This window comes from Microtus oregoni, unplaced genomic scaffold, assembly GCF_018167655.1.
Source record: "Microtus oregoni isolate MIOR12 unplaced genomic scaffold, Mior012 000008F_ref0000371, whole genome shotgun sequence".
In the NCBI taxonomy this organism is placed as follows: Eukaryota; Metazoa; Chordata; class Mammalia; order Rodentia; family Cricetidae; genus Microtus; species Microtus oregoni.
The window spans coordinates 58,521,020-58,539,700 of record NW_024543067.1 but is presented as its reverse complement, the minus strand read 5'-3'; the positions used below and the strand labels follow the sequence as shown (position 1 = coordinate 58,539,700).

At 45.6% G+C, this 18,681-nt stretch overlaps 1 protein-coding gene across 2 annotated transcripts in view; it reads left to right on the top strand.

The window, feature by feature from the left end:
- Grik4 (glutamate ionotropic receptor kainate type subunit 4) overlaps window positions 1–18,681 on the top strand; it is a 426,914-nt gene that overhangs the window by 126,043 nt on the left and 282,190 nt on the right. For both annotated transcript variants that reach the window (XM_041657560.1, XM_041657559.1), the window contains exons 2-3: window positions 538–642; window positions 11,829–11,960. In XM_041657560.1, the coding sequence (XP_041513494.1) occupies window positions 11,879–11,960 (82 nt within the window). In that variant the 5' untranslated portion in view covers window positions 538–642; window positions 11,829–11,878. The remainder of the gene's footprint in view (window positions 1–537; window positions 643–11,828; window positions 11,961–18,681) is intronic.

The following is an 18,681-nucleotide window of genomic DNA, read 5'->3' as shown; positions in this document are numbered from 1 at the left end:
GGGCGCTGCTTGTGAGCACTGTCCAAGGTGCTGGAAGTGCTGCTGCAGGTGGGTCAGTCTTAGCTCAAAGCAGAGACATAGAACAGGGGGTGAGGTGGAGTGAAGTGGAGGGGGAGGGGTGTCAGAGATGATTAAGTCTGAGGCATGTTCAAGGAACACCTCTTCTGGCTTGGAGAAGCTGAATGATCTGGCCATTGTGACAGAGTGCAGATTAGTTTCCCCTTCTGGAAAAAGTAGGGTGTTAGGAGGATGTATTTGGAACAGGTGCATGGGAAAGCATAGGCAGAGAGGCAGAAGTGCCAGCTCCCACCACAGTGCTCCACACTCCACCACAGTGCCCCACAGTCTTGAGAGGCTGTCACAGGGCAGTGTGATGAATGTCACCTCTAGGTCACAGAGGATGAAGGACCACAGACGGGGAGCTTGGATTGAGGAAAATTTATACCTAGATTGTGACTTTGTATCCAGCATGTTAAATACCTGGAAGCATGCACCATTTCTGAGCTCTTTCCCTGTATTCTTTCCTTATTTCAACAGGTACCGTGTGAGTACCTACTATGTGCCAGCCTGTGCCAGGCACTGGGGACACAGGTGGAAAAGTCCAAGTTGTTCCCCGCTTTTCTGATTCTCATCATCCCAGAGGTAGGCACTGATTTTCTTGGGGTTTCAGGGGATGAAAACATAGGTTCTGATGGCTCTGGGTTCCACAGTGCCCATTTCTGAAGGCCAGGGCCAGCTCCGGCCTCCTTTGAAGGTGGCCCTCCCGCTGTACTTACGGTTGACACAACCAACCAGGGTGTTCAGAAGAGGGCTCCCAATGACATTGAACAGATCTGCTTCTGATCCCTTGGCCTTCCAAATTAGACTGTATCTCAAGTTCTAGAACAATGCTTGGCATATATTACAGCCTCCATAAATATTGTCGAATGGATAAATGAACTGTCAAAAAGGAAGGAACTGTAAAAATCCAGTTATACTGTATCAAAGCAATACTAAATACAGTCATTTACATCAAATGCCTTCCATTTATGCCTGATCAGCACCTGGCATGGTAATTATCATGTAGACGGCTAAGTAGGTGTCAGATTAACCCTGTACATTTTATTTGATGACAGAATTACACTGAGTTCATGCAGGTGTGACTTTCGTTATGCCTAGCTCCAAAGCCTGGCTGAAACTAGAGACTACCTTTCAGAACAATGATTTCTGAGGTCCTGGGAACCCTTAGCCCTGGACCCAATTAGGAGAGATTGTCTTCCAGGCCTTATAGGAATGAAAAAGGTCAAGGACACACAGAGCAGGACTGGCAGGCCTCTGACTCCTCCCCATTCTCCATTTTAACAGTTGGCTTGGAAGAGCAGAAAAAGCTGGAACTTTCAGTTTCTCTGTAAAAGCCACAAAAGATTGAGGTGTTGGCCATACATTGGCATGCAGATGGACCTAGACTTAAGAAACCAGCAGCTAAATTAAAATATTTGAATATTTTTGGGACAGAGAATCTGGTATCCTAGCATTTATCATACGACCCCCCCTCCAAGAAATCAGGAACCTCTTCTCCTGCTAAGATTAAATGGGGCTCTCAAAGCAGGCTGAGCATCCCCATCTCGAGTCCTAGGTGCACAGATACAGCTCTGCCTTAGGTGTGCTTGCACTTCAATGTGATCTGGAGAGAGTCACACACACACACACACATACACACACACACACACACACACACGCACAAAGGTCGGCATTGTCATAATTAGTAAGAGTGCCAGCCCAGGAAAGCAGGCCCTGATCCCCGCCTAGGCAGCAGAGTAGATCTGACCCTGTTGGCAGAGATTCAAGTGGCATAGCACTAAGGCTGTGAGAACGGAATAGCTGGCCACAGTCCCTCATCTGCCATGTGCTGGTGAGGGTGAGAGAAAGATGCCCTCCCTGCCCCCTTGACCTTGCCACCTGTTGGGGGAGGAAGCTAAGTCTCCTCCCTTACCGGCTGCAGTACTTGGGAAAGTGAACTCTGCACCTTGCCTGGGCAGCACAGTGGAGCTGGCCCTGCTGGCTGAGGTGTGAGTGAGACAGCCTCCATGGTGTGAGCATGGGAGAGCTGTCGCATTACTCAACCATGCCTGAGGAAGAGCTGACCCTAAGATCATAAGAGCAGGAGAGTTGCCCCTGCCCCTCATTGGCTGCAGCACTTCTGAGAGTGGCCTCTACATCTCACCTGGGCAACACAGGAGAGCTGACTCTGAAGTTCTCGGTGGGTGCGGGAGAGCTGACCCTGTGGACCTGAAAGCTGAATGGAGAACTGGACCCATCCCTTGCTCATCTCTGCAAGGGGTGAACTGGCCAGGGCAATGCTGGAGAGCTCACCCTGGTGGTGAGGAAAGGGGAGAGTTGGAGGGCTGACCAACTCTGCAACTATCCAGACCCAGAACCAGGCTTATGTGCTGGCCCGCCCCAACATCCATCCCATCTGTGATCTGGTGGGAGTGGGAGGTCCTGTCCTGCACACCCAAGGCTACAGGATTTCCACAGCACAGGTCAGCAGCAGGATGTCCAGGAAGAGTCCCAGGGAGGTCCAAGCATCAATGTTGTAGCAGAGACCAGGGGCCTTGAATCAGACTAATGATTCTTGTGATGAACGCCTGAATGTAAACATGTATGGATAAAGGGTTTACTACGTGAGTCACTGAGTCACACTGCAGCTTCCATGATGAGATTTTCCCTCCCCCAGCTTCCCCCTTTTCTTTTAAATTGGGGGGTGGGTGGGAAATGAGTGGGATTGGGAGGCATAATGTGAAAGACACAAAGAACAAATAAAAAGAAAGTTTTTTATAAAAGGGTGCCAGGCTTCCCTTGAGACCATCTTGGCTTTAATCTGTCTCTGCATCAACCCCCAGTGCTGTGATTTGAATGCCAAATGTTCCCCACTGGCTTGTGTGGTTGAGCATTTGGTACCTGGGTGGTGGTGCTGTTTAGGGAGGTTGTAGAACCTTCAGGAGGCGGAGCTTAGCTGGAGGAAGTGGGTCACTGGGAAGTGCAGCTCATGGGTGCCAGCGCTGCCCTGCTTTTAGCCTTAGTTCTCTGCTTCCTCTCTGCCCGGACATGGGGCATCCCAGTCACACACCCCTACCACTACGAACTCTGCCATGACTTTCCCTCTCAACCTAGGAGCCAAAACAAATTCTCCTTTGAAGTTACTTCTAGCAAGTATTTTGTCACAGCAGGGAGGGAAATGCCGACCGCATCAAGAATGAAAGGACCGATTCTGTGCCTGGTTTGTTATCACTGGAATTTCCTTTGCTCCTCTATTTCCTCCTGTATCTTTCTCCACCTCCCTGTGGTATCATCCTCTGCCTCCCTGCAGCAGGGGGCTGTTTCAGGCCTGATGCTCATTGAACAAATAGGTACCATGCATTTACTGTTTATAAGGAGACTCTGGGGACACTGCTGAAAGCTGGGGACAGTCCTTGCTCTTAAGAGGCTCCCAGGGATCCCAGCTGGAGACTTAAAACAGCGTGAGCCAGAGAGGAAAGTGCCACCTCTGAGTCACCACAGGCTGCAGTGCTGGCTCACAGAGGAGGACATAATTCTGGGGATGTGCAGAGGGACACATACACACCTCAGGAATGTGTGCAGGGGAAGCTGCAAGGTATGATGGGAAGAGTGAGTGTGCGTTCAAATATAGGGTATCAAGAAACACAGAACTTCTAAAGCTTCATGAACCTCAGGAAAAGTGCACAAGGGCCCTGACCTGTGTAACTAGCATCCAGAGGAAGAAACAGATCGTCTGCTCTGCAGAAGTCCCTGGGTCAGTGTCTAACCTGAGCAGAGTTCTAAGTGGTTATTAATTTTATAAATGATGGGTTTCATACCTGTACATAACCTGCTTGGAGCATAGTACCCTCCTCTTATCCTTTCTTAATCTCTCTCTCCTTTTTCTTTCTTCATAGTTCCCTCCTCCACTTCCACATCACCTTTTACTTCTAGATCACAGATACGGCAGAAATCATGTTACTTGTGGTTCTCAGTCTGGCTTGTTTCCGTTAACATCATGCTCTTCAGCTCCATCCATTCTCTTTCAGATGACATGTTCTTTTCCTTTATTGATGACTAATACTGCATTGTATGTATGTATGCATGCCACATTTCCTTTGTCCATTCATCTGCTGGGCTGGCAGGCACCTAGGCCAATTACCTAACTTGACTTCACTAGAGGGTTCTCTAGTGTCACTGAATGTATGGAATGTATCTCTCCCTATACATATAAAGGGATTTTATTGGAATAACTTAAGACTGCAGTCCAATTAATCCAACAATGGATATCTATGAATGGAAAGTCTGAGAATCCAGTAGTTGCTCAGTCCTACCAGGCTGGTGTCTCAGTTGGTCTTCTGTATATTCTGGGATCGTGAAGAAGTAGGCTACAATGTCAGTGGAGGAATGGATATACTAGCAGGGCAAGGACAAGCAGGCAAAGAGCAAATGCTTCCTTCTGGTCATTATAAAGACTTCCAGCAGAAGGTATGGTCCGTATGGAAGGTGTATCTTCCCACCTCAAGATCCGAATTAAAGACACATGCCTTCTAGTCTTAAGATCCAGATCAAAGGCTCAATCTAGAAGTGCATTCACCCACTTCAAACCGAGCAGAAAAATCTCTCAACAGTGTGCCCTCTATTTCTGGATTCTAGTTCATTTCAGATACAGTCAAGTTGACAACCAAAAATAGCCATCACATTGGCCATTGTCAATAGCATAGCAATTATCCCAGATATGCCATATTTCCGGGTATGCTAGCTTCATTTCCTTCAGGTATATACCCAGAAGTCATATTGCTAGATGATATAATAGGGTTTTTTGGTTTTGGTTTTTTTAAGGTCCTCCATACTGATTTCCACACTCTCTGCACTTGCTAATTTACATTTACACCAACAGCACATAAGGCCTTCCCTTTCCCCTACATCTTTGCCATTATTTGTTGCTTTTTTTCTTCTTGATGACAACTCTTCTGACTGGTGGGAGATGGAATCTCAGTGTAGTTTTGAACTATTTTTAATGGCTAAAAATGTTGAGCCTTTCCCCATGTATTTATTGGCCATTTATACCTTTTAAGAAGCAGTTCCTCAGTTCAATTGCCCATTTATATGTTCTTTGAGCATTCATTCTTTTGGAGTTCTTTGTATACTCATTCTCTGTTGGGTGAATAAGTGGAAGAGACTTTTCTCCCATTTTGTAGGCTGTGCCTTTACTCTAAATTGTTTCTCTGCTGAATCCTTTTAGTTTGATGCAGTTCTGTTTATCAATTCTTGCTATAATTTCTTAAGCCATCGAAATTCTACTCAGAAAGCCCATCCTTACATTTTGAAGTGCTTTCTCTCTGTTCTCTAGTTCTTTGAGAGGTTCAGGTCTACTGTTTAGGTCTTTGGTTAACTTTGAGTTGATTTTGATTCAGGGTGAGAGATAGAGATCTAGTTTCTGGTGGCTCTGAAGTTTTCTGAGGATCCTGTGTTAAGGAGGCTGTCTTTCTTCCAGCATTAGCCTTTGTCAACTTGGTCAAAGATCAATGACTATAGCTGCTTGTATTTATTTTGGGGTCTTTTATTCCATTATTTTATGTACCTTACAGACTTTAACAGTGAACTGTATGGTACTAGGTTTTTCTTTGTCTGGATATCTTTTTATTAATGTATCAAACTCATTTCTTGTTATTATTGTACATAGGATTTTTATATCCTTTTGATTCAATTTTGGAAGGTCTTTTGTATCTGAAAAATATATGTACAGATTTTTCTAGATTTCTTGATTTATAGGGGTATAAATTTTCAAATTAATTCCTAATTAACAATCAAGATTTTAGTGGTATATTTTGTTACTCATCCTTCATTGTCTCTGAATCTATTATTTAATGCATTAATCTTTCTCTTTCTTTTGCCATTTTCTCAACTTCAATATGTTTATAGTGCTTCTTTATTTTCTCTTGCTGTTTGTTATGATTTCATTCCATTATTATAAGAAAAAGTCTCAAGGTTTTCTTTCCTTTTTAGTGTTTGTCAAGACTCGTTCTGCAACCTAAAACTTGATCTCTGTTAGAGAGAGCTGCATGAACTGCTGAAAGGAATGCGTATTCTGCAGTTTGGGATATAATATTCTGTGGGAGTCTCTTAAGTCTATTTGGTCTATAATATAACTTAACTCTGAAGTTTTCTCAGTGATTTTGGAGGGATTTTCATGATATAGCTTGATGAACATAGAGGTACTGAGGTCATCCACTATTATTATATTGGAACTTTCCTGTCTGTGTTTGTTTTTATAAAATAGGGGGTGCTGATTCCTAGTGCACATATTGTTATAGTTATTACACCCTCTTGATATATTTGTTCTCTTTATCAATATGTAGCTTTTTGTTTTTGTTTGTTTGTTTTGATTTTGGTTTCCTTGAGTTTTAGAGGTAAGTATGTTTTGTTGTGTTTAAATATAACTTTTTCTGTTTGCTTCTGGATTTCATCTGCCTGGAATATAATTTGCCACCCTCTTCCTTTCAGTTTGTGTGTCTTTGCCAGTGAGGTGTGTTTCTTGCAGGCAGTTGGGCCTTTAATTCTTACCTAATTAGCCAGTCCATGCCATTTAATGGGAGAGGTAAGACCATTTACATTGAAATCTAATAGAAGGGTATCAGCTAATTACTATCATTTTAATGTTTTTTTCTAATGTGTGATTATTTTCTAATTCTCACTTGCTTATTTACTGTTCTGGAGACATATTCTTTCCTGTGTTTTAGCGGTTGTGTTTGTCTTTCTCTACTGTGTGAAGGATCCTCTTGGAATCACCTCTGCAGTACTGGTTTTGTGCCATGTATTTCTTTAGATTTTGTTTCTCTTAGAGGGTCTTTATATTTACTTTATTTCTGAAGGTCAACTGTGGTAGATATGGTAGTCTAGACTGGTGGGATTTCCTTCCATAGTTGAAAGAAATCATTCCACTCCCCCTCCCCCCGTCTTTAGTGTTTCTGTTGAGAAATCCAAGTTATTCTGATAGGTTTACCTTTAGAATAAGTTAGCATTTCTCTCTGGCAAACTTTCAATATTATTTCTTTCTTCTGTACCCTTGGCTTTTTAACTGTAGTATGTGGAGGTTCTCTTCTGATCTTGTCTGTTTTTGCTTCTAAATGCTTCCTGTTCCTGTATGTCTGCATCTTCCCCCAAATTTTGGAAATATCTTGCTGTCATTTCACTGAATAGGTTTTATGCCCTTAGTCTATACCTCAGCACCAACTTTTATATCAAGATTATATAAATTTGGTCTTTTAATTATGTCCCAAGAGTCTTGTATGTTCTGTTCATAATTTCTTACATTTTAAAAATTGTTGTTTTCTGAGTATTCTAATTTACCGATCTTGTCTCCAGCCCCTAAAAGTCTTACTTTTAATTGGAATAGTCTATTGTTCTGGCTTTCCACTGGGTTTTTAAATTTATCTTAATGGGATTTTCATATTCATGTTTTCTGCTAATTCTTTTTAAAAAATCTTTGTCTTTTGAACTTCTGATTCGTATTGTTTATTGCCTTCCTTAATTGGTCCAATTATTTTTATGCATTTTCTTGGAAGTCATTGGTATTTAAAAAGTCTTTTTTGTAAAATTCTTCATTCTAGTATTTTATCTTATTCATTGTCTTTGGGGTCATTTGCTATAAAATTATGAGCTTTGGTAGGAGTTTTGCTGTCTTAGTTTCATATATCTTTTATTTCTATGTTAAGACTTGAGTATATTTGGAAGGAATAGCTCTTATATATTTTATCCGAGATAGGGTTTCTCTGTATAACAGCCATAGCTGTCATAGAATTCACTCTATAGACAAGGCTGGCCTCAAACTCACAGATATCCTTCTGCCTCTGCTAGGATTAAGGGGATACACCACCATGCCTGACTAGCTATTATACTTTTATGTGAGAATCTCTTTAAGGAAAAATTATCTCTTGATGATGTATCCTTTGGTATATTGTGAAATGGGTTTGAATTATAACTTACCTGTTAGTGTTTTTAGGGGTTAGTCTGTTTTGACACAGTCAAAACATATACTGTCAAAGCCTTTAGGTTGTACTTTCCTTGGAGGTCTCACAAGAGTGGCGTACTTCCAGTCTATTATGGAGATGTATTGTAGACAGCAGAATATATGAGTCCTCTAATCGTGTCTTCATGTACAGCCTGAAGGGATGAAGTATGACATACACTGTAGTCCTGCATAGATACACTATCCACACTTTGTTGTGTTGTTTATCTCTGATATTTTTATCCACTGCATCTGTGCCTACATGGATTCTGATCTTCAGAAGGACATTTTTATATCCCCTATTTGTTGTATTGAAGTATCCACTGAAGTTAGACCAGGGTTGGGTTGACTTTAGAGCAAGGTACCTGAACTCGTTAGCAGGGATGAGTGTGTATCTCAGCAGCAGAGCATCTACTCCTATGCTCGACTCCCAACCTGTGAAGGTGGGAGAAGACAAATAGCAGCAAGTAGCAATGAATCAGGTAGAAAAAAATGTAAAACTCCACACCCACAACTCTCAACCTTGACAACAGCGACAGGAATGGTGGTGGTAAAAATAATACAAACAGAAAAAGTTGAAGATGTGATAGGAAAGGTATAATTAGGAGAAAAGATGGAGGAAAGGGGAAGCAAAAAAGTCCAAGTATTCAAAGAGTGAAAGGAGAAAACATGTAAAAAGTAGAAAGTGAGAGTGAATGAATTTGACTACTAGAAGGAGAAGAAGGGAATGAGCAATAAATTTCTGCTCCAAATGATTGAAAATGCAGAGAAAAAGAGGAAAAGCAAGAGAAATGCACATATATGAACAAGTCAGGAAGAAAAAAGGAGTCCCAATAAAAACACTGAAAAAGTATTGTCTCCGCTGGGACATTGATGTGGGCAAGGGTGGGTGAGAACTCACTGCTCAAACAGCTTGCTCCTCGTCCTGTGTCCTCTCCAGCTATGAGTCCTTGCAGAGAGCAGAGGCTGGGCTTAGCTGCCCTCCCTTTTCCAGGGCATTGCTCACTCTATGGGAGTGGTTTGGGACCAAGCTGGTGAGAAGAGTTTTGTTTCTCTGCTTGGTAGGACAAAGTAACATGGAAGCAAATTTCTTTCAGGTGAAGTTTCTCCTGAATAAATCATTGAAAAGTATTCCCAAGGACAGGTTGATGCTGTGCTCCATTTGGGTCTGGGTCTCGGGCATCCTCATGAAGCCCCAAAGGAGGTCAGGACAACAAGCTGTATTGTGGTGAGGGGGTACAGTGGACCTCCCATTTTCCAAAGTCTGTGTTTTCTCAAGGCCCAGTGTCTACTTGCAATTGTGTATACCTGCTTAGTTTTTCTGACTCTTAGGCTGCCTGCTGGGAGTCCCTAGAATTAAAGACAAAGAAACTCTGTTTATTTTTGTGTTTCTGACCCCAATCCTACTGTTTATATTTTTGAATGAACTTGCTTCAGTAGCTTTCTACTTGGAACCACTCTGGGTTGCAAGGTAGATACTGGCTGGGAGCTATGGTAATAATTGTTGTGTGAGAGAGGATAATGTAGAAGTTTGGTTTCTCCAGGCAGGGACTTGCTTGGCTACAGCTTTTTCAATATGGCTTTCCATTTACTGCACCAGCCTTCTGTTGTGAAACGGACAGAGCATTGCTGAAGATCCAGCGCACGTGGCAACTCCAAGAACAACTAAATCCAGACGGCCTTTCTTCCCCGCCTGTGTCTTCGTTGTGGTTCTCCCATTATTTCTCTCTGGTGCAATGATCTCTGGGCTCAGTCTTCTCTTTCTGTCTCTTCTGTGTGCTCGAGTGTTCATGAGTGTGACAGTGCACCTATGTGCATGGAGGCAGGGGCACAAGCTTAGATATCATTCCTTAGGTGTTGTCCACTCTGCATTTTGAGTCAGAGTCTGTCACTGTCCTGGCACTTGCTGAGTAGACTAGACACACTCGCCAGCTGGCCTCAGTGAACTGCCCATCTCTGCTTTCTCCATACTAGGATTACAAGCACGTGTCTGTCTTTTATGTGTGGTTTCTGGTTATCAAATTCAGGCCCTCACACTCTATTGGCTCAGCTGTCTGTCCAACCCATGACGTCTGCATTTTCTTGCCCCTCGGTTGATAGCTATCGATTCTGGATCTCTCCAATTTCTGTCTGTCCAGCATTGAGCTCTAACATGTCTCTTCGTTACTCACCTCACTGAGAAGCTGTTTTCTGTCAGTGTTAATTTTAAACCACAGATAAGATTAAGTATGCTGCTTGCTTCTAACCCATCATTTTGGTGACATTTTTTCCACTGACTAACTTCTGATTGCAGAACACTTTTGTTTGGTTTTGCACTATAGAGTCATGCTGTATACAGTTTTGCGCCTGACATCCTTTTCTCTGTGTTGCGTTAATGACAGTTCTTGTGCTGTGCCATGCAGTAGTTGGTCATTCATGTCCATGCCTTTATCACACTGTGTCATGTGATCGTACAGTATATTTCTCCGTTCTGCTGCTGCACACTCGGGCAGCTTCCAGTTTGGGAAAATATCAAGAATGCCACTGTGAACTTCTAGGATATGTCTTTGGTGAGCATCCATGCACTTCTGTTGGAGAAATATCAAGGAGTGGGGTCACTGGTTTGTGAGTATTTTTGGAAAGCTCGGGTAGACCAGTTCTCCAAAGCATTTGCATGATTTATGTCCTGTCATGGTGTGTGAGAGACTTAGTTGCTTCATGTTCTTGCTAACACTTTGTAAATGCTGTGCCTCAAACTGTGCTTCCTTGATGCTGGTGGATCTGAGCATCTTTTCTAAAGTAGATAGGCCATTGATTTTATTAGTTAGTGAAGTATCTGTCCAAGGCTTTTGACTGGTTTTCTGTTGATTTTCTATGGGGAGGGAGGAGAAAACATTTTAATATTTTTTTCTTTCCTGGAGCACCCAGGATTAAATACGCAGGTTCTCAGGGCCCCCACTTTCATCTTAGTTGTGAGGCAGAACTGGCTTGGCACAGATGCCAAGTCTTAGAGTAATCGAGAGGTCAAGGGAGGGTTAGTGGCTCTGCTGCCTTGGGGAGGAGCAGCCACCTTGACAGCTCTGACTTTGATATGAGGTAGGTGAGGAGGGAGCACGTGAGAAGGGCTTAGCATCTGTAGATGAAGCAGGTGCAGAAACTGTGTATTGGGCTGGGGTGTGTACCTCTGCCATCTCTTTGCTGAGAGGAAATGTCTCCCAACCCAGCCATGGAGGAACTGGCATGCATGTACTCCTTCATCTAGGGCAAGCTTTACATAAGGTAGCTTTCCCTGTGTTATCTTGGTCCTCAGACCAGCTCCACCAGGAGGGAATTAACACCGCTTATACAACCAAGGAAGCCACATTGAGACAAAGAGAAGCCTTGTGAAGACCACACAGGTGGCAGGTGGGAGAGCTGTACTTGGACCCATCCCGTGTGCTTCAGAATAACCCTCCTCGTGCCTCCTCTTCTGTATATCCACGGCTTCTATGCCTTAAGACAGAATGAAGATCTTGATTCTTAACTAGAGATTTTGGAAAGAAAGAGAGGTAGCATGGATCCCACAGCCTGTTAGAGCAGACTGCCTTATGTGCATCAGGGACCTTCTTTGATCCCTGGTGAGTGTAGGAGAGCCAAAGACCCCCAGTTCCAGGGCTCTGCCTGCAGTTCCCTCATGGATGCTGCCAGACGTTCTCCTGGAGGGACTGTCAGCTTTCCCCGCTGAGGCCCTCGGGTGCTCTCCGGAGCCTCTGTCACTGGGATGGTCTAGGTGGCTACCTAGCTTGTGTAGGACTCACATGCTTCCTCCACTCCCTCACAGCATTATGTCATGCCCAGACCAGCAGAGGGCTCCATGAGGAGTTATAGAAGATGCCCCGTGTCTCCGCGCCTTTGGTGCTGCTTCCCGCGTGGCTCGTGATGGTTGCCTGTAGCCCACACTCCCTGAGGATCGGTAAGTACAGTCTGGCTCTGGGTGACAGTCTCGTTGCTACCCTAGTGGACATAGAGGAAATATCTTTCTATTTCACAGGCTCACCTCCCGAAGTGTGGCTGTGGCGGACGTGGAGGTGGTGGAGGCAGAGGTGCACACAGATGTGGATGTGGTAGGAACAGACTGGTGTCTCCCATCTGTTCTTCCTGCCAGGCTCCATCAGTGTCTAGAATAAAATGCTGCTTACTCCCTGGTATAAATCATGACAGATTCAGTCTGCGTGTGAAGGGGCAGCTGTTAGTGATGAAGGAGATTGAAAATGACTACGGGGATTCCAAATCCAGGGCTGGAGAGAAAGAAGCAGTTGCCCCTTTCTTCTGATTGGTCTAAGAAGAATCTAAAAGATGGTGTTAAAATTGTCTTTGGCAATTTGAATGAAGTCCAGTGTTTGCTTGGTGTTTTCTGCCCAGCCTGCTGGGAAGGGTCTTGAGTTGTTATCTGCTGACCGTAGCCTGGCTCTGAGCGGGGTGACAGGGCCACTTCAATCTCTTCTTTGTCCTTAGTGCTGTGGACAAGCAGGGTTGTGACTTACACCCCTGGCACCTCTACTCTTGGCGGGCAGGTCCTGGGAAACCTGACGCCTCCTCCCCTGCAACAAGCAAGTAAGCCTAGACCACTGGGAGCCAAGGCACCGTAGCTCTTGGGACCTGGAGACACAGCCCTGCTGGTGGGGATGAGGGCACCATCTACTCCAGCAAGAAGCAGCACCACCACGTGATGGTCCCATGAAGAGGACCTGTGTAGTAGGCGGGAGGGAGGGTGTCAGAGGTTAGGGATGTCCACATGAGTATGTGAAACATGGGTCAGTGTGGAATGAGACGTCCAAATTCTTGTGGGCTGAGGAAGACCCTCCTAAGAGCAAGTCCTTCATTCTTAGGTTAGATGATCATTTCCCAGGGAAGGTTTTGCAGCCAGATAACCATGAGTCCTTCATCTCAGACTGGAGGTGGGTGGAGCAGAGTGGTTGCTTTGCTCACAACAGGGTCTTTTCTTTTGAGACAATGTCTCACTATATAACCCTGTCTGGCCTGGAATTCACTATGTGGACCAGGCTGGCCTTGAGCTTACAGAGATCTGCCTGGTTCTGCCTCCCGAGTACTAGGATTAAAAGGGTGCACCACCATGCCCAGCAGGACCTGGATCTTCAACGTGAAACCAAAAGGCTGGAGGCTGATATAGAAAAAGATGGCTTGATGCTTGGCGGGAGAGCCTTTCCCATCACAAGGACTGGTGATGGTCAAGATGCCCAGGCATGGACAGAGGCAGGCCGATAGCGTAGCCTGCCGGAGGCTGAGCCTGCAGGTGCTCCAGCTGCTCTGTGTCACCTCATGGGCATATTTCTCCAAGCTAATGCAGCGGCTGCTGAGTGAAGTCTCAAATGTAGACAGGTGATCTAATTCTCTCCTCACCCTGCGCACAACTCCTTGTTCTGCTTGCTTTAAAAAAGACGTTAAAAGCAAGACCTTCCCTCCCCCTTCCTCATTCATTTCTATAGAAACTACAAAAGCTAATTTAATTCCGCTTAGTGACGATGCAAAATGGTTCATATCCTTAAGATGCTTAATTTATAAGATGCCTACAGTTATCTAGTGTTTGCTGCAAGGTCCCCACCGCCACCATCACCAAATGAGCAGATAAAGCCAGAGCCCATCAATTTCTGTTTGTCACTAATGGGAAGCAGAAAGGAACTGAGCCAGAATTACGACCCCCTCCCCCACCTTGCCTCTCTGGGCACGGGTTCTCTGGAAGAAGGAAGCAGACACCGGAGTCCACAGGTCTCTGGCTTGGTTGCTAGGTTAGTAAGAGGGCTTTGACAGAGGTTTATACAGCCCCCCCACCCCACCACTGAACAATGCTGGTCTGACTCTGTCGATCCCCCAGTTTTGATTCATGGCAGTCTTCTCGCACAGATCCCACCATCCGTCAAGGTCAAAGTGTGCTTGATCTGAGAGAGAGAGAGAGAGAGAGAGAGAGAGAGAGAGAGAGAGAGAAAGAGAGAGGCAGAGGCAGCAGTGCCAGGGCCGGTTTTCTTGTCTCCTTGGTTATCTTGGAGTTAGAAGCCTTGTAAAAGTCCCTGATGGTTTCCGGTGGCGAGGTGCTAATTACACAGACCCGGAGGGGAAGTAGAAGGAGTAGGGCAGGACTGGGAGGAGAAGTAGGTCAAGAAAATATGGGTAGCTGTGCTTCATGCCAGGCAGCCTGGCACATGGCTGGGTTGGGGCAGTGCTGAGGTTACCAGGTCTCTGAGGGGTTCACAGAGAGGGGAGGGGCCACTGTTCCCCTCACCTTCTCAGGCTTCACCACTACCACCTGGTGAGCTTCTCTGGGGCTTTTTCCAGGGCCCTCCCCATCTCCTGTATCTTCAGAAGAGATAGCTGTCAGAGCCGGACTGAATACAGGGACGGGGAATAAATTGTCCAGTCAGTTCCATCCTCACCCCACTTGTCGCTGGTGACAATATGGATGTTTGTAAAGAGGCGACCGAACCCATTACCCTGCCTCGTGATGGCTGTTTTTCATTCAAGTGAGGCACAGGGCGGGAGATACAGCCAAACTGTCTATTAGGGTGTCTGCCGTTTGCCCCACCCCCACCCCCGAATGAAGTTTTGGGTAAGAGAAAGGGATTTTATTTATGGCTGTAAGGCTATCCGCATAAATTTCCCAACCTCTCACCTGTGTCTCAGACCCCTTCAGTCATCCATCTTCCGAAAATGTTTTTGATTTTGCTTCTGTCCCTCTGGGTCCTCTGAGTGATGACTGGGGAATCACAGGTAAATAAATGCCCCCAAACTGCTCCCATCCCTGCAACTTAAAGGGATCATGGCTGCTGGATCTTGCTATAACAGATGATGAGGATCCATTATCCAACCTGCTCGTTTTTGCAGATGAAGTGATGTGGCCAAGGTCACATGGTTATATGTGGTTGGCCTGGCCTGAGAGCCTAGTGGTTTTGACTCTTTTTTTTTTTTTTGGTGACCTTTAGCCACCGGGCAGCATAGTCAACTTCAGTACCACGTGTAATTTTCTCTTCATTTTCCCTGATGCTGCTAGTTAATGTCTTTATCTCTGCTGCACCAGACGCGAAGTTCTTATTAACTGGTTAGTGCTAGCTTGCCTTGGCTATTCCTTCCATGCTGCACTGTAGGCACACTGGGTAACCAAGTCCAAGTGTGTGGGGAGACTTACCATGTTCTGCCTGTGCCCTGACCCTGTGGGAGCACTGTTCTTCCCATCCTCATGGCTTGGAAAACTTCTCCTCCTCTTCTGCTGTCTCCTCCTTTTGCTCCGCCTCCTGCTCCTCTGCCTCTTCCTTCTGTTGTTTCTCCTTCTCCTCCTCTTCTTCCTTGCCCTCCTTTGTCACCTTTGACTGAAATATCACTTTATGTGCAAATCCTTTCCTCAGGGATCTCCTGGAATCAGAGCGGTCCCAGCCGATGTATTGTGTTATTTCTGGTTTAAAAATATTGAAAGATGAATAATTATGGCTTGTATAGTCTCTCGCTTTGCACTGGCATTTTTATCCCCAGTGAGTTATCAAAGGCTAGCTGGCAGATGAGGAAACCAGCAGGGACTTCAGAGGTTCGGTCCTGATGCTGATGGAAGTCTCGCTCAGCATGGGTGGCATTGGATGCAGCACAGGTTAAGGCAGCAACTGAACCTCTGTTTGTCTAAGGCTTCCCTACTCAGCAAAGCAGCGGGGCTCAGATTTATTTGACACTCAGCCTCACTAGGACCCCCAAGCACTTTACACCTCCAATTTTTTACTTAGTTGATTTCCTCCAATGAGCTCCAGTCCTTTGCAGAGAATGCCCAACCTAGAGCATTCAAATGCTATAAAGATGAAGCTAATAGGAGAATTGGGAGAGACAAGTGGGAAGAATGAAACTCCTGGCTTCTGATCTCAGTGGCTGTGTATTACATCTATTGGACGCACTGAGACTCAAATCTACTGTTGATTTCTTAGCCTTGTAGAAGATTCACCATGGGGGTTTTTGAGTAGTGGGCTCCCCTTGTAATGTTATCACAGGATTTGATTTATGAAATTTTGATCAGTGTGCAGCATTCATCTTTATTCCAAATTGAATTAACTTGATAGATAATCAATTGCTCTTTCACAAGGGTGGCAAATAGAAATTGATGACCATCCCCCCCCCCCCTCCCGTGTCACCTAGAGAAGGCATACAGGGACATCTCTGGGACACAATCTCTTCTCTGGTGAGCATCTCTGCGGAGTCTGTGACTATCTTACTCATACTTTTTCTCTCATGGTCTAGCACGGTGCCTGGCCTACGGGACAAGATTCACCTACCACCTGCTAAATGAATTATCTGTGGCAAACTTTGAATCGTGAGCCAGCCTTTCAGTTTTCCAAAGGTCCTCTTCCCAGGATGAGTCAGTGCTCAAGCGTGGCATCCCATTTTGCTGGTCGCCTATACGACATGCAATTAAGAAAGTGTTGTAGTTTGAATGTGAAATGTCCCCAGAGTGTGTGTGAACCTTTGCTCCCCAGCTGGTGATGCTGTTTGGGAAGGTTATGGCACCTTTAGGAAGTGGCGCCTCACTGGAGAATGGGGGAAGACAACTGAGTGAGGGCCTAGAGGTCTTTCAGCCAAGTCCCACTTCCTGCCCTCTCTCATTTCCTGACTGTGGATGCAGTGTGCTCCACTGCTTTGAACTCTTGCTGCCGTGATGGACTGCATCCTCTTCAACTGGGAGCCAAAAGGAACCCTTTGTTCCTTAAGTTGCCTCCTACTATTTATGTGGCCATAGTAATAAGGCAAGTAGCCAATACATAAAATGAATATTTTTGCCTCCATAATATGCATGTGTGTCCGCAAATGCCTGTGCATTCAGCTGACTGACTCCCTGTGCTCCACTCTGGACGGATGCATGTTGGGGAGGATACGGGAGGCTGGCAGGAGTTGGAAAACTGTTTAGGCCAGCATGGCCTGTGTGCTCAAAGATGACACAACTCCCAAACTCTTGGTGACATCAGGGCCGTGGTTTGCAGTGAATAGAATGTTCTGATGTGTTAGCTTAGTTTCTATGAGACAGACAGAAGGGGGCAACGGTGTGAGGAAGAGCTCAGTGTTCTCAGGACTTGTGACTTGCCCAGGGTTCTATTGAGGTAAGTAGTTACAGCCAGTGGATGTGAACTGAGCAGAATCCGAGGTGTCACAGTCTGGAATGGCCTGTTGGCAGCACATTCCCTGTGGCCAAGAGCTGAAGCTTCCAGAGGCCAGGATGCTGGTGTCTGGACCTCACCAAGGAGTAGGCAGATCATGGAAGTGACCGTTAGTAGGTTGGTCTTCTCTGTTTTCAGCATCTGTGATGAGTCTTTGGAGGGGGTGGGTGTTGGCGAAGGTCACATTGCAAGGACACAGAGGTGAGACAATAGGGCCCGGATTCTGTAACTGTGAATTCTAGATGATGGAGTTAATTTCTGTATCTCTTTGATGTGTGGCTGCCTATGCACTAGAATGGCCTGGCTTCCCTGGGGTTCTTTTTTCCCCCTTCGGTGATGATATTCACTCCTCAGTTGGATGTAGCAAGCAAGGTCCAGGCCTGTTTGATGAGGGGACCAGTGGGATGAGCAGGGAGTGGCATGGAACTAAAAGAACATTGTCAGAATTTCAAAAACCTGTTTCCAGTTCCATGGAATGAATGTCTTACCGAGTCCTAAGATGTGGAGTGAGTCATTTGCACAATGGATTTGTGGGAAAGGGGGCCAGGTTGTAAAAACTATAGAGAGATAATTTTGTTTCCATATTTTGAGAAAATGTCTATCTGGCAGGTGGAATGGCTTTCCAGGTGACCATCGAGGGGCATGACAGGGGTTTCAGCATCAAATTGGGGATTGGACCTGTTACCCCTAGGACCTCTAGCCATCTAGGGTGTGACAGTTTTGTTAGCCTTTGGTTTCATATTCACATGGGAAGACACTTCTGTTTCATTAATAACCATTAACAAGAGCTTAAATTGAGACAGCCACCTACCTAATTAAAGCCATGACCCTATTTGGCTCCAGTTGCTTGGGAAGGCGTGATAGTAAGCAAGATCTTTTGGTTTTGTGATATAGTCCGGCCTCTCTGGGCATGTCCAGTGTGGTGGGTGGGAGAAGTGGCTGTTGGATCTTGGCTAAGTGCTTGTGTGTGAGTCTGAGTGGGTGGGATACACTGGTGTACATCGGCAGAATCTGAACATCCCACTCACAGCCTTGGTGCTCAGCTACAGGCAAGACCACGGTCGCACTTAGCTCTCATTAGTCTGACTAAGCAGGCACGCATTCCCTGCAGGGCTTATGGGAGGTGCTGGGGAGCTCAGGTCATCAGGGTACTGCAGACAAGCTAACAGGCTCCCCAGCAGCCCCTCTTGTAGGTGTGTGTTTCCTCCCATGTGGTGGCTGGTCAGCTCCTAATGGACAGAGCCCGTGGCATTTTTTTAGCCCACCCTGATAATGAGGATTGTGGAGAGAACCCAGGCTAATCCAGGTTTGGCTTTGCAGGCACTGGCATTCACATTTCTCTAGTCTGCAGACAGCACTCCTCTGCTGGTTCCCGGAGGTGTCACGGAAGAGTCTAGTGTTCAGCCATGCTTGAGAATGTCTGTCGGTATGACCACTTCAGATGAGAGGTGCTTTGCCCTGGACAGCTATCTCAGGGTGGCAGGCGTTGCCACAGCC